Source organism: Egretta garzetta, unplaced genomic scaffold, assembly GCF_000687185.1.
Source record: "Egretta garzetta isolate BGI_Z169 unplaced genomic scaffold, ASM68718v1 scaffold156, whole genome shotgun sequence".
NCBI classification, from domain to species: domain Eukaryota; kingdom Metazoa; phylum Chordata; class Aves; order Pelecaniformes; family Ardeidae; genus Egretta; species Egretta garzetta.
In genome coordinates this window covers 1,398,949-1,415,307 of record NW_009260125.1, presented here as the reverse complement: position 1 = coordinate 1,415,307, position 16,359 = coordinate 1,398,949, and the positions used below count along the sequence as shown (strand labels likewise).

General features: G+C 40.5%; 1 protein-coding gene across 1 annotated transcript in view; it reads left to right on the top strand.

Annotated features, from left to right (window-relative positions):
* RELN (reelin) overlaps nt 1-16,359 on the top strand; it is a 258,355-nt gene that overhangs the window by 211,513 nt on the left and 30,483 nt on the right. Inside the window, exons 40-46 of the mRNA XM_009641400.2 lie at nt 65-167; nt 2,625-2,854; nt 5,607-5,827; nt 6,828-6,975; nt 10,807-11,065; nt 12,313-12,562; nt 14,827-14,995. Coding sequence (XP_009639695.1) covers nt 65-167; nt 2,625-2,854; nt 5,607-5,827; nt 6,828-6,975; nt 10,807-11,065; nt 12,313-12,562; nt 14,827-14,995 — 1,380 coding nt within the window. The remainder of the gene's footprint in view (nt 1-64; nt 168-2,624; nt 2,855-5,606; nt 5,828-6,827; nt 6,976-10,806; nt 11,066-12,312; nt 12,563-14,826; nt 14,996-16,359) is intronic.

Genomic DNA, 16,359 nt, shown 5'->3' with positions numbered 1-16,359 from the left:
TACATTAGAAAAAAGTGATTCTGTAATAAACTGAATCTAAAGCACCCCTTTCCTTTTTTTACAGGGAAGAAGATTCGGCTATGGTATTTGTTTCAAATGAGGTTGGAGAACACTCCATTACAACAAGGGATCTGAGTGTAAATGAAAACACTATCATCCAATTTGAGGTACTTGTCCTCAGAAAGTTACTTTGCCTTTTGCTTAGAGATTTCTGTTCTTTCAGGTTCTACTTTTGTGTATTTGCTAGCTGTTATGATTGCCAAGCAGAGAAGTCTGTCTAATTTCCCCTGTAATTGCTTTGATACTATTTTCCCCCATGTGGGTGTATCATGAAGATTTTAACACACAGACAAGGGAAATTTCTGCTTCAAAGTCTTCTGTTTTCTTGCCTAAATTACTATTTTGTCCATGCATGTATACTTGCACTGATAGCATTAAAGTCCATGTCCTACAAGTTGGAGAGTTATCACTGGCAGACAAGATGATGAGCATCAAAATATAATGAAGGTCTGGATTGCCACTTCACAGCCTGCTCAGAATAAGTGTGCAGCACTTCCACAAGCTGACGCAGTGGGCAGCTATGACTTCATCTGTGACAATAGAGATTAATTTTCTCTGCATGTTGGTTTAACTTCTTTCTCAGAGTGCCAGGGCTCTCAAGTTATTTAGAGATTAATTTTCTCTGCATGTTGGTTTAACTGCCCTGGTGGTTCTTTCTCAGAGTGCCAGGGCTCTCAAGTTATCTAAAGGTCATGAATAAGGAGCATATTTTTTTGTGTTTCTCATACAGTCAGTGAAAATGGGTACCCCAATGACAACACATAATCTAAAGTAAATTGTGTTTCTGGTTTATCTGAAAATCTAAACTGTGTGTTGGCTAGGGCAGCTATTGATGGGAGTAACCATTTAGCCTAGTATGTATTATTTTAGAGGGATCATTATATCGTCATTAAGAAATTGTAAAAGAATCTTTCATGTAAATCACCATGCCACAATTACCAGGATGCTTTTGACAAAGATAGAGCATGCTGTAGCATTAAACAGCAAATGATACCAGTTTATAAAAAATTACTCAAAGGAGTAAGGGTTTTCCAAGAAAACTAGGTTTAGCTGTGTACTCATGCATGCTTCAGTTTGTCATGCGACTACGTCATAAATTATTGAATGCAAACCATTTTCTGTTTTAAAATATAGATTACAGCCTGTAGAACAAAAATGTTTGAGGTCACTTTAAGATATTAATAAGTCTTCAGAGCATTAACCTCATAAAATCTACACGCTTACTTCCATATGTGGTAAGAACATTGTTTTCAGCTCACGTTTTTGAGGACATTAGTGTAAATGAAGAAGTTATGCATAATGCAGTAGAGTTTCTCTCCGTGTCTCAAGAGTCAAAAATTATACCGGGTCAAGCATCTCTCTAAGCTTCCAGATGAGTAGACAACCCTTCTAGTCCAATGTAGGTTGATGGGACTCATGTGCACTGAAGAGTGATGAAGGAAATTTGATGTAGGATACATTTTCAACATTCATGCACAGTTCTAAGTATTACTGGGGTTTAGAAATAGATTTTCATTGCAGAGTAGTATGTTGGAAAGACACTTATTTTCTGCTACAAAGATATGTAAACAACCCAAAATGTTTCATAGTTTTAGTACAGTCTGTGTATTTCATCAGCAATGGGTTTTTATTTATTGTATGGTAAGTACAGTACATCTTATTTTATATGACAGAGTCATCCTGTAAGGGAACAAATTCCTCTTCTTTATATAACCAATCTGAAACTAAAATAATATCTTGCTATCAGTGTGAAAGAAAAGTAGACTAATTTGCATGGGGGCAATTTTGTATTTTTTTAGTAGTACAACTGCTGTTCATACATGTTTTCTGCCTTTTCTGTTGTTCTCTACATCAGGAATCTTGTAAGAACACTCTGAGAAGTTTGACACTGCCAAACTATATTTTGGTGTGACATTGAATCTAAATCCAATCCAGCTATAATACCCTTTTAATGCTGTCTCCTGTGGCTTTGCCCTTTGCCCATACGTGGGCAAATGGGTAGTGAGTATGAAAGCCGAGGAACATACTGAAGTGATACCACACACACTGTGGCATAAGCTTTTTGGGGCGGGAAGTGTAAGATAAAAGAAGACCATAGTGCAGCTCAGCAATTTAACAAAAAATTTGTTTCCACTTTTTTTTTAGTATTTCTGGTTTTAAAAATGCACATTTTTTGGCTCTGTGATTACTTCAGTCCCTGCCAGAGGACTGCAAGATCTGATGCATTTGCTCCAGCAATGTTAGCAGCTCTCCTTTGTGATTTTGCCTGATTAACTTTATGGTTTTCTCTCAGTAGAAGTAGTTGGGGATTTCATATTACATCCATTTTATGATAAGCCAGAGTGCGATATGCCCATGGACAGGTAGGGCAATGCCCAAGAGTTCATGTCCACGTGAGTGTCCTGAGTGCATCATCCCAGTTGTCAAATAAGTTCCCAAATCACCATTTTCCTGTGCTAAATAAATACTGTGCCAAATGGGGAAGGCTGGCTAAGATGAAGAGTGATTAGGTGTCCCACAATCTGCCCTCCGTCATCTTCTGCAATTCATGTCTTGGCTCCCAGATAAATATCGGCTGCACCACTGATAGCTCCTCTGCTGACCCGGTAAAGCTGGAGTTCTCACGAGACCTGGGGGCAACTTGGCACCTCCTGCTCCCCTTGTGCTACAGCAGCAGCAGCCACCTCAGCTCCCTGTGCTCCACTGAGCATCACCCAAGTAGCACTTACTACGCGGGCACCACCCAGGGCTGGAGAAGGGAAGTCATTCACTTTGGAAAACTGCACCTCTGTGGGTAAGTGTCCAGCTCCTATTCCTGCCCAGCTGCTTGTTGGTTTGGTTTTATTTCTGTTTTCTACCCAAAATGTTCTCCCAGCACAAGAGCAGCCCATAAGAACTGCAGCACCAGAGCAGACCAGATGACCAGTTTTACTCTGCTTTTTGTCCTGAATGTCAGTTAGTGTTCAGATGATTCCCAAAAATATGTTGTGCCTGATGCTAATGTAGAATAACCACAGATAATTTCCTATTTATCCATATATAGGTGACATTTTTATGGAAGTGGTTTGCACAGTAAAATGAACGCAAAACTGACTATCTCTAAAGCTCCTTCATTGCTCTTTACTGCAGCGCATTAGCCGTTTGAATTCATCAAGGATATTCCCGCATGAAATCTGAGATTCATTAGAAAATGCAGTAAAATGTGAGCTAGTATAAACCTGATTCTGCTTCAGTAAGGAAATGGATTGATCTAAATACTTGAGGTCTCTTGTAGCTGCGAAGTTCTCTCATTCTAAGAAATTAACTGCTGCAGTCATTTAGAAACTTAAAGTTTGTGGAACAAATCCGGTTGGATGATAACAGATACATAGCACAGAAAAAGAGTATGTGCTAGCCGGTATAATAGTATTTAACTTTTCAAACTATAAAACAGTACTGTTTACTTTTTCAGGGAAAACTGTCTTCTAGCATCAACTCAGTTTATGTAAAAGATGACATCATTATGGATTAAACTGTAGCATGTATGAATGAAAATGAGCCACACAACTATGAAACTTGATGAGTCCGTGCAACTATGAGACTGAGCATTTATGAAACTGCTGCATGCGATGGGCCCTCCACTGAATAAGTGGCCCCATACATGCCTCTAAATGTATGAGAAGACCTATATAAGAGATTGGAACCAAGTCTGGAAAGCCTGGATGTTTAATAATTTAAGAAAATGTTTAAATTTTAAACTTGAATTTTCTGGTTTATGACAGGTAACATTTCAAGCTTGGAATAGGTAACCATCTCCCGCAGCAGCTCATTTGTCCTTCTGTTTTTGCCCAAAAGAATTGTTTGACCCTTTACGCAACTATCAATGCACCCCTCCAAATGAAAATTTTGACTGTGCAGATGCCTAATTCATTTAAATCTTCCAGTTATTTCGATTTAGTCCTCTGCTTCTGTTTCTGTCCCGTTTGCCTGCTTTCCCGCCTATCCATTCCCCAACACGCCAGGCCAGAAGCCAATTGCTGATAGCCCGCCAAACTCAGCAGTGCAGAGCAGTTTCCATGGAGCATTCGGTGCCGTGAAATTCTTGGGCCAGAGGGCTGAAGGGGCATTGTCTCCACTGGAATCCACTGGAATAACAAGAAAAAAACTCCAAACCTGACTCCTTGTGTAATTCTAAAAAAAAAAAACCCAGCCTTTTTGTCCACAAAGTGTCAAGAGATTATATTTAAATGAAGATGAGGAAGTTTTTAGTTATTTCCACTACACATGTTATTTTGGAAATTAATATATGTTCTCAGCAGATAGCTGTAACTATGAGTTAGTATTCCAGTTATGTCCTGAAGGAAAAGCCCGGGACCTACTGAGTCAGTGAAGAAACACCAACTGACTTCAGCAAGACTGGTATTTCACTCTGCTTTAGATACGAGCCATGTTTCACCCATACCTGAGAGAAGGAGCTGATGTGCCTCAGGGGTGGAACAAATCCTGCCTGTGGGGCTCCTCTGAAGAGGAGCTTACAACACCTCCAGCTTCACATTTGTGTCTTTCAGCTCAGGGCACACTCAAATCAATGGTTTTGACTTCCAGCAGGACTCTGGTTCTTGGGTATCTTTCTTGAAATTGTTAGTAGTGTCCCAACCCATCAGCAATCCCTTATCACCTGCATCCCCTCATAAAAATTCTTTAGCAAAGGACAAACAAAAAACCTTGTCACCAACCTGTGCTATTGATTCACCTACTGCATTTAGATATCTCTAACAAGACACATTAAACATGCAATGCAATTAAGTGCTTTCCCCTTCTCACTATTCTGGTTTCCTTCATCCTTTAAAACGTTTTCTCACTGGGGAATAAAATTAGTCTCTCAAGTGTTTCCCCCCTGCTTGATTTGTCTTCCCTCCTTCCCCAGTAGGTTCCTCTTTGCACGTAGCATCGATGTGAATAGCACTTAAGAAGCAAATTAAAAATGACAGGACAGCACCCAAAGGAGAACACAGTTTAAATTAACAACTTGCAATATCAGTCTGCTTTAAGATTAAGCTGCCTGAAAGCAAGCTGAATGCCTGGTGACATGGCAGATGATGTTTTCTTTCCATGTAACTGAGGGTGAGATCTTACCACCCCAGTTCCACAGGTGGTCTCCCTGCGGGCAGGGTGGCAACCTGAAGTAGGATTTCACTCTCCAGGAGAGTCTGCCAAAGCAGAAGGAAATCTGTCAGACCACAGCCATTCACCCACCCCACAAATGATGGCGAGAAGAGTGGTTAGATTTCAACTCCCATTTCCAAGTCTAACATTCTGTTCTGGTATTACAACTAATGAATAATGTTATTTGTACTTCTGTCAGTACATGGGTAGAATGTCAGCATAGAGATGCATGAGGTACTGAAAGAATTAGATATAGCAGTCAGTTTCTAGAACTAAGCTATTTATCAAGACAACTCTAACAGAAAGGGTACTATAGATATGGACAGTATGGTGTATATATATGGAATACAAAAAAAGATGGAACTATTATTTAAAGTAAGTACACTTTATGCCTTTCGCAGGTTGGCAAGGTTCAGATGGTACCAAGGTTTTTATCCTGCTGGATCCCAGCCAGTGACCTGGGCCATTGACAACGTGTACATCGGCCCACAGTGCGAGGAGATGTGCAACGGGCACGGCAGCTGTGTCAATGGCACAAAGTGCATCTGTGACCCCGGGTACTCTGGGCCAACCTGCAAAATAAGTACCAAGAACTCTGACTTCCTTAAGGATGATTTTGAAGGTATCTCTTCTCTTTTTTTGGTCTGAATTCTGCCTGTCCACGGAACACAAGGCTCGAGGGATGAGACAGCAAAGTCTTCCTCACAGCTTTTGATTTTAATTTATGCTGTGGGACTACTCCCATGAACCAAGTAGTTCAGATGACATTCTCAAGCACGGCTTGTGAATGGCTGATGGCTATCAGTTGCCTGGTTTGGAGTGTCTGACTCTTTGTGAAGTTGTTAATGCTGGAATACAAAATCTTCACCAAAATAGAATTAACTGAAACTGCATATAGAAAATAATTTTAGAAGAAAATGTTGATTTGATGGTAGTTTGACTTTAGTATAGACAGAATGTATGCAAGTAATGCAAACAACAGGGGGCTTTAAGTTTTCGTTGTTTCTCACTACAAGGGAAATCTAAGTGTCCTTAATACGGTAAATGTCATTTCAGAGCAGACCATGCATCTCAGCAGTGAGGGCCACCACTTGGCAGGCATGGCAGGCCCCAAGCGAGCGATGCCAGGAGGGAACTCAGCCCTCGTGTGTGCCTGAGCACACACAGCATCCACATGCATAGCTCTAAAACTGCCTCAAGGTTTCCTCTGCTAGAAAGCGTGGCACAAAGAGCACGTTTTGAATAAAGCAGCACCTGTGAACCAAACTCACCCCTTCATAGGTGCTGCTGTTCATTTTAAATTTTGCCAGCCCTTGCTTGCTTGCTACCACATGACACTCAAAGTTTCTTTATAGACCTGGGTACTGTGTTGTTATCTTAAGAAAAATGAAGTAAAGTGGAAAATCCTGTGAATAACTGGAGACCAAGACCCCAAATTTCATACTTATGGGTTTATTTTATTTTGATATGTGACAGTTTTCTAGAAAACATTGCATTGGAAACACTGGATATTTGTTCACTCTGTGTGTAATATTTCATTTAGCTCTCTTCCTCAGGAAATAATACTTGTGCAGAAGGAGCACTTCAAAGTAAATCATAAATATGTATTTCTGTGTATTCAGGTCAGCTGGAGTCTGATAGATTCCTGCTTGTGAGTGGTGGAAAGCCATCAAGGAAATGTGGTATCATGTCTGGAGGAAACAACCTTTTCTTTAATGAAGAAGGCTTACGTATGCTGATGACTCGAGACCTAGATTTGTCACAAGCCAGGTAACACAGTTCTTTCAGGATTTCACCGAAGAAATAATACACTGAGGAATAATACATACGTGATACTTCTGTAGTAAAGGCAAGCTGATACATTCTGCGGTCCTTACTCTAGCAAATATTCCTTTTTAATCATTGTTACTATTTTAAATTAAATTTAACTTGACCTTTAATGGGATTAACCATTTAAGTGTTGCTTTTTTCCTTGAGTAAGAAGTCCAGGATCTGATGCCACACCTTCAGTAGTTTATGCAAGTTTTTGTTTCTTAAATGCATAACGTGAGAAATCGATTGCACACCACACGTTCTGCTTGTCTTACAGTTTGGTGTATTACAAGCCATTGCTGAAACAGGAGTATCTGCTGCCAATATAACTCTTATATTCATCGCCTCATAATTCCTTCATTTCTGAAGCTTACTGTCTTCTTATTGTGCACATTTGTTTCCAATAATTCACTGAGAAATTCCCATCAAGCTGTCACCAGCTACACTGAGCACAGCAATTGAAAAACAAATATTTTTAGTGTATTTAGAGATTATGTTGTATCGTTACAGCCTGCAGAGGAGATATTCGATGAGTGAGACATACTGAGCAAACCACATTAAAAAAAAAAATTACAGTAATATAAATGAAACCACATCCTAACTGCACGCATGCTAACAAATAGGCATGGTTTTCTAATTTATTCAGTATCTTAGCTTATATCCTTATGTTATCACTTTGGAGAGATTGCATTTTCTCCAAGACTTTTCTCCACTGGTCTCTTGTAAACACCCTACTCCTCCCTAATGTTCTGTGGGAAGCGCTTTAATAGGCACTTTATCTCTTTCTGACTTGTCTTCATTAGCACTGAATCTCTAAATAATGGTTTAATTGCAGAGCCTCATGGTCAATAAACATGCCTAATTTCTAACCATTGTATTTTTTAGATAAACAATTAGTCAGCCCTCAGTGAGGTGTAATATTAGAGGTCCTTGCACTGAATTTGCGAGATTACTCACAGCAAACTTTTTTCAGAAGTTTGTAAACACAAACATCAATACTCTGCACTAATTTGATTTCCTAGACCGTTTTTGAAATTAAAAGATTGCTTAACAAAAGATACAAGAGATCTTGTAAGTTGCTCCATTAGACTAAATGACATGTTTTCCTTATTGCTCATGTTCAAAGAACCATAATTTATCTCTTCTCTGTGATAGTCTGTAGCTGGATTTGCATACATTGACCTCCAGGTGTTATATGGAGATAAATGACTTCTGTCTTAGTAAAAGGAAAACAAAGCAGTACGTTTAATTCCTTGTATATGCTTATATAAAATCATAGTTATCAACAAATAACTGTATGCTCTCTTCTGAATAGCAAGGCAGACTGCAACGGCATTGCTGGGGACTGCTCTTCAGCAACCTAAAGAAATTGTAGTGCAATTTTCTTAATTTCCAGGCTGACTCTATCGGCCACCTGCAAAGTACAACACACCTGGGGAGAGGTTTCAATTTATGCAAGGAATGATGAGAACCAGTGTTTCTGTAATAGTAGTAATAGAACTTCCCAAAGGTACTAGACTCAGCAGTCACATTAAAACCTCCCCTTTTCTTCTGAGCTGAGCAGTGGTGTTGGTGCTGCAAGCCATGCTCAACACTTGGGGATTGCGAGTGGTCTCTGCAATCCTTTATCCACTCCCATCGCATCTATATTTTAAAGGATTTAACACAGGGGACAGTATACTGGTGAGGCTACATCTTGAATACTGTGTTCGGTTTTGGACCCCTCACTACAAGAAGGACATTGAGGGGCTGGAGTGTATCCAGAGAAGGGCAACAAAGCTGGTGAGGGGTCTGGAGCACAAGTCCTGTGAGGAGAGGCTGAGGGAACTGGGGTTGTTTAGCCTGGAGGAGGCTGAGGGGAGACCTTATTGCCCTCTACAGTTGCCTGATAGAAGGCTGTAGCCAGGTGGGTGTTGGTCCCTTTTCCCAAGTAACAAGCGATAAAATGAAAGGAAATGGCCTCAAGTTGCACCAGGGGAGGTTTAGATTGGACATTAGGAAAAATTTCTGCTCTGAGAGGGTTCTCAAGCACTGGAATGAGCTGCCCAGGGAAGTGGTCAAGTCCCCATCCCTGGAGGTATCTAAAAGTCGTGTAGATGAGGTGCTTAGGACATGGTTTAGTGGTGGACTTGTGTAAGATTAATGTCGGACTCGAGGATCTTAAAGGTCTTTCTCAAACCTAAATAATTCTATGATTCTATGACCATGGTGATACCAGTAGCTGAAACTGCACAGCATGAAATACGAGTAGGGACAGCATATTTTATGTATCGCATCTGATCAAATCCTTTAACTTCTGAATTATTAGAAGAATATCCACACATTTTAGTGTTACTAGATTGACAAGAAAACTTGTTTTTTTCCATTTAAAAATAGGCAGAGCCTTTGCAAAATATCTGTGGGATGAGATATTTAAAATTACTTGACTTTTTAATCTCCTAGATGTTACGTTACCTATACTTAAGTGGGTTATCACTATATTAGTAAAAATGCAGATAAAAGAATAACAATCCACAGAGAGCAGATTCAACAGAGAAGAGGTCACCTGGGCTTATTTCCTTTGAATTATGTGGTGGATGTCGGAGTAAATCTGAGGAGGCACAAAGACTTGCCAGCAATGAATCCAATCTATTACAGTTGATATGTTGATCCATGAGGGTCCCCAGTGCTCCTTTACAGCACGAGCAATATGTTATGTCTGGGACGTGGAGGTGGATATAATCTATAGCAAAAGAAGTTATATATAGTAGCAAGAGGAACTGTGAGTCACAGCGAGGACCAGAATTAATTGACTTGCGGATCTGGTGTTTTACTGAAGCTTTGTCTGCCCAGCATCTCTGCAGCCTCCACTCCCAGTGGATCTACCTGCAGATCAAACCAAAGCAAGACTTTTGATACAAAACTTCTTTTGCACCGTTTCATTTAACCATGAGCCAGGCAGCACTAATGAAATAATAATTAGAATAGATAAGACACTCTACAGCTGTACAAAAGCTGTGCAAACATAAATTAATACTTGTAATATCCCTGCAAGTCCCATAGGTAAATATCATTACAGCAGCGGTTCCCTCCACTCCAAGTGCCTAGCAGAGCCATTGACGAGCATCAGCTAACAGGACGAATTTTGCAGTTTGATACAAGCCTATTGTGCTGCTTTGGAGAAGCCGATTAAATAGGGGATGAAAGCGCTGGTGTCCCTAGGTGGCTTGGGCTGGCTTCAGGGAAGCTGACGCATTTAAGTGGTGTGATTTAGACAAATTTCCCAGGCTAGCTAAATGGGCAAAATGATCCCTGAAAGTGAAACACGCTTTGTTCTCCTGTCCAGATTTTCTCTAATTTATGCCAATGGAAAACCGGGATGCTTATTTTGAATCTAAGCATCTCAGCAGATTCATAGCAAATGATGATCTACTTAGGGCACTGTTGCTTTTCTGCCACTTAAATCTGTACTGATGGGCTACAAGGGTAAAAATTTCACCCAGGATTATGTTTCTGATATTTGCAACACCATCTGCTACGCTGACAAAAGCTCCAAACATAAATGAACTGCTTTGTTCAGCCTCTTCTGCCTAGCAAACTACCACACAGGCAAAATGAATTTTTGTCATCCCACCTGTCTGTCTGCTTATATGCTGGAGGCTTTGAAAAGGAAATCATAAGATCTCCCAAAGCTGACTCTGACAGCAAGAAATCACGGGGTTAGTCAATAGACAAACTCCAAGTCTCTCTAGTTGGTTATCTAGGATGTTGCAGAAGAGAAATCTTTCCAGTAATTGCTCCCCCTGTTAGATTTGTGCAGTTCTTCATGAGACTGGGATGCGGCAAGGGGGTGCCAGACCCCAGGAGCCAGCCTGTGCTGCTGCAGTATTCGCTCAATGGGGGTCTCACATGGAGCCTTCTCCAGGAGTTCCTCTTCAGTAACTCCAGCAACGTGGGACGATACATCGCCCTGGAAATTCCCTTGAAGGCCCGTTCCAGCTCCACCCGGCTTCGCTGGTGGCAACCATCTGAGAATGGGCATTTCTACAGTCCCTGGGTAATCGACCAGGTAAGGAATCCTCTGGGCTGGTTTTTTTAAATGCAGTTTTGGACTGTTTTCAGTCTTAATGTTTCCCTTTTGCTGGCATATGTCATCTCACTGAAACAAGAAAAATGCTTTTTATAAAGATATTCCAGAGTTATAATAATATAGGAAAATAATAGAGCACAATTACTGTTTGCTAATTTTGTGTTTTTAATGCGCCATTTCCATGCAGGGTGCTGAATGCCCATTTTGGAGCTAGGAAAGCCCCATACGTGGGGGAGAGCCACAGGTTCACATTGTAAAGGCCTTACCATGCAACATGCAAGTCTGAGTTCAAACTTCAAAACCCTTCATTTAAAATCTATCCAAATATCTAATTGACTTGGTAGAATGTAATAGGAAAAACTATAGAAAAACACTCATCTTCTAATTTTGAAAACAAAGTTTCATTTCATATTCGGGATTCGCTTCTATAAAGATTATTATATTGCTTTGTATGACTTGGTATAAATCTCAAGAAACTCCACTAAAGTGATGGCACTCTTAAGTAGTGTTATTGGGCTGTCCAGGATCAACTTGCTTGAATATTTATGAATTTTTTTAAAGAAGTTAGTTCAGGTCCTTAGGAGAAACACAGAAACCAAACCCCCAGCCACGTTTAATGATGCGGTTACAAAATTTTGCTTCCCACACCTCCATTTAAAAATGAAAAAATCCTCATTCTTTCATTCCTGTATCTTCATTGAATGTAGTTACGTTAGTTCAGAACAATCAGAAACTGCATTCAGCATAACAAATGAAAATTAATTCTACTTTGCTTGCTGTTGAATAGTAAAATGCCGATGTCTTCCGGTCAATGGCAAAACAGACTATTTCCCCAGTTCCATCAGCAGATGCAATCTGACAGTAGTGCACCAGATTATAGTAGGGCTGAACAGTCAGTAGGAAAAATGACAGTGTAATCACTTTGCTCCCACCAATTTTTATTTTTGTGAGCAGCTTTACTTCATCCAGGATGGCGTTCACCCTCCTGAACTTCAGATTTGTATAGCTGAGCTGATCTCTTTAGGACCCTTTTATAAGAAAAAGATATTCCCCTTCCTCATAACCTGAATCTTTACAAAGTAAATTTGTCCATTTGGGACCAGCAGAATATATATGCTTAGTTCAGTAAATCTCTTCCTCTTCCAGGATGCTATGGCACATGTATGTTTGTAAAGACTTCGAAACGTTTTTTCTTTTTAGTAACAATTCCTTTCCTAATGTTTCAGATTCTTATTGGAGGAAACATCTCTGGCAATACAGTATTAGAAGACGATTTCACCACACTGGACAGTAGAAAGTGGCTGCTCCATCCTGGTGGAACAAAGATGCCAGTCTGTGGCTCTACTGGGGATGCTCTAGTGTTCATTGAGAAAGCTAGCACCCGCTACGTTGTCACCACTGACATAGTTGTCAATGAAGACTCCTTCTTGCAAATAGATTTTGCAGCATCCTGCTCTGTCACGGACTCCTGTTACGGTAATGACTTTGTAGGAAATCCTGCCTTTCCTCTTCCTCTCCTGTACAGGGAAGTTCACTTGTTTTCCGGTTCCATTATTCATCGTAATGAGAATCGAGAAACAAAAGCAAGCTGCAAGTTTCTGCTAGGAATTGTAATATCAGCTTTTTTATCCTAGGTGTTTGAAGCCTAAGATAACTAAAGTATACTATTCCCTCTGAGCACTTAAGTTGCAGTTCAATTCATTTAAGAAAAAGACTAACAGCTGTCTTACTCAAATCCATTCACCAGTATATGGTATCCATTGCTTGGGGTGATGTTGTAGTTCTAATAATAAGCAGCTGGCTGTTTCCAGCATATGTTTCTCGGTTTGTGGTTTTGTATTTTCGGTGAAGTCTTAGTTCAGATCTCACTTGCATCTGTATAAGTAAGAAATCATTTGCATCAGCGTACATCTGACACATGCTAAGTCAGCATCAATTGGAAAAATTTATATTGTCCATATGAAATAATAAACATGTATATATATATGTACGATATGTGTATGAATGTGTGCATAGGATTATGCACATATATGTATATATGTACACACATAATGATGCAATTTTTAATTACCTAGCTTTTTTTCCATATGATGTGTATATGTATATATATACACATAGACATATACATAAATATACACATATAAATAAAAACATGCTCTGCACTCAGTACACATCACATGGAAATTAAAAATTGGTTCATTATGTGAATTTTAAGATGCACAAGAAATAGATCTTCCTAGCTTTGGAATCCTTGTTGTACATCATAAATTACATTCTTTTGGTGTAGGGTTTTGGGATACAGATATTTTTTATGAGGAAGCGAATACAGTATGTTGCAGTGTGTAGCATGTGTTAATTGACTGGGTTGCCGACTATTGTGCTAGAATTCTGTGTAAAAAGTGGAAAAAGGTTTTACATGAAGTCCCAGAAGTGGCTTCTCTGATTTTGCTATTCTGAAGCCAATGGAAGTAACTGAGATATTTTACTCACATGCTTAACAATCTTTTTTTTCTTTTAATATTAAAAAGACTGCAACATCCTAAGATTATCTCTGCTCCATTTAAAAGTGTTTTGGCAGCTTAGCTATATACTGGCAAAGAAACAGTTCCTTCTTTTTTCATTTCTTTGTCTACTACACTTACCATTATCTTAATTTAGTGTTAAATTAGGCAGGACGCTACCTAATCATGCTTCCAGTCATGATGAGCAAAGTATTTCATTTTGACGATGGAGATCTAACACTAAAAACTCACTTACCCTTGTTTGTACCCACTTGTCCTTGTATTTCTATAGCACTGCCTTCCGTGCTTAGACATCACACAGGAGTGATTGGATGATTAAGGGTCATTCTCTGTGCATGAGGGTAGAAGAAATGGGTCTGTAGTAATCAAAAAAGATCGCAGATTTACCACCCCTGTCACTGCAACTGCAACCACGCTCCACGTTTTACACAGCCAGAATGCCTGGCAGCTGGAACATTTACTTCAAGTTACAGTTCTGTGCCTATTATTATTTACTTTTTAATGGCTGCATAAAAGTTTAACTTGAAGTATTTAGTGAGCTTGACTAACCTTTATTTTTTGTAATAAAAGTTTATAAGCCATAAACATCAAAACAATGAAATTGCTGATTTTTGCTGAGAAATGAATACATTAGTTTAATGTGGCTAGACTGTGTTTGAATGAAAACAAGCTCACTAACAAACTCAGTTTAAAATTGTTTATGCTGGATACTGAAATGAGCTGGTCTGGAAGGGGGTGGAAGTGTGATTAAACCATTTTGTGACAGAGCCAGAAGTTTGAGTGTTGTTCTGCTTTACACAATGATTACATCCAGCTGAATCTCATCCTTCAGCCTGAAAAGCAAAAAAAAAGTTGCTGGTCATGATGGTGTCACATCACTTTCTTGCATGCTGCAGCGACAGAAATTGGTTTGACTTAATCCTGGCGACTTGACAGATGACTTTGCCTTTGCACCTGTGGTTGCTTGCATTGGGCAGCAGGTGGGGAGGTACTGCAGCCTTCTCCTGAGCTATGCCTGCTCAGGAGGATCCAACGTGTCCCCCAGCACTGCCTCCGAAGGGGGCAGCTTTGTGCTTTTGGCACAAGGGTTTGAAAAGTTTTGAGTGGTTATTTTGTCAGTGTAGACTTCTGACTAACCCTCTCCAGCGTTACCAGTTTATTGTAGATCTATGGATGTAAGTCTCTAAATTAAGTAACTAACCACCTTTCCACCCTTAGCTATTGAACTGGAATATTCAGTGGACCTTGGGCTGACTTGGCACCCAATTTTGAAAGACTGTCTTCCCACTAACGTGGAATGCAACAGGTACCACCTCCAGAGGATTCTCATTTCGGACACTTTCAACAAGTGGACCCGGGTTACTTTGCCTCTACCTCCCTATACAAGGTAACACCCTCTGGTTTTCTGCAGAATAAATCTAAATGCATAACTATATATTGAGGAATGCTACTTTATAGCACTAAAATAATTGTGCCTTGCCATTTCTGTTTGGTCCATCTATATACCAACCAATAAGTATAAGTAAATGAAGCCACATCCTGCTTTGGATAAAAATTGCAAAGCTGCTATGTGTGTTTACTTTTCTTAGTTATTTAAAGATAGGAAATTCTTGTCCGTCTTGTCCTGGAGAGGGACAGGGGGAACTTTTAAGGCATCTCATGTTATCATCAGCCTCACTAAATTCTGGTTGTTTTGGTGGTTAACTGGACTGGCTGAATGCCCACTGCACCCTGTGCTTGCTGTTGTCGGCTATGAGCCGGTGTTTTAAATGCAGCACTTTTCAGGCTTCTTGTTTTCCTGTGCATTCCTTGTATCCTTTGTGTCTCTCTCAGCTTTGATGCTCCCATCATTGTTTTTACACATGCCGCATTTTCACGTCCTCTTCCTTTTCCTACATTCTTTTGTCTTTGAGGGAAGAAAAATCGTGGGATTTGTTGGGAGGCTGCAGTGAAAGGAGCCGTTTGGGACTGACAGTGCTATTGGGAATGCTGCCGTACAGTTCCCTACAATGCCCTGAAGACTGCTGGATGTTTGTTTTGTTTGTCAAAAAGATCTATCTAGGGACAACTGGGTATTTCAGCCTTCCAGTCTGGGTCCTTCTTGATGTGCTGTTTTGCAGTCATAGCTGTGACCGTCCCCCGTGCAGCCATACCTGATAAAGCTGGTGTAGAGCTAGCCCAAAGCAAAGCCCTGCGCACACAGGTAGTGTGGACATCAGGCTCTCAGCACAGTTGACTGTACAGCTTTGCTCCTGCTGGTGAGCCCAATCTCCTCATGTAGGCATAGGTGGAGCTGACTGCAGGCACAGAAGTACCACAGCGTAGGCAGAGCCTATGCCTGCTTGAGAAGGGTGTTATGAAAGATGCCAGCTAATGCACATACGAGTTTGGAAACAGAAACCTTTCTTTTTTACTCCCCTGGTACCAATACAGACTGGGAGATGAAAGGATTGAGAGCAGCCCTGCCAAGAGGGACTTGGGGGTACTGGTGGATGAAAAGCTGGACATGAGCCGGCAATGTGTGCTGGCAGCCCAGAAGGCCAACCCTACCCTGAGCTGCATCAGGAGAAGAGTTGCCAGCAGGTCGAGGGAGGTGATTCTGCCCCTCTGCTCTGCTCTGGTGAGACCTCACCTGGAGCCCTGCGTCCAGCTCTGGAGCCCTCAGCACAAGAAGGACATGGAACTGTTGGAGCAGGTCCAGAGGAGGCCACAAAAATGATCTGAGGGCTGGAGCCCCTCTCCTATGAGGAC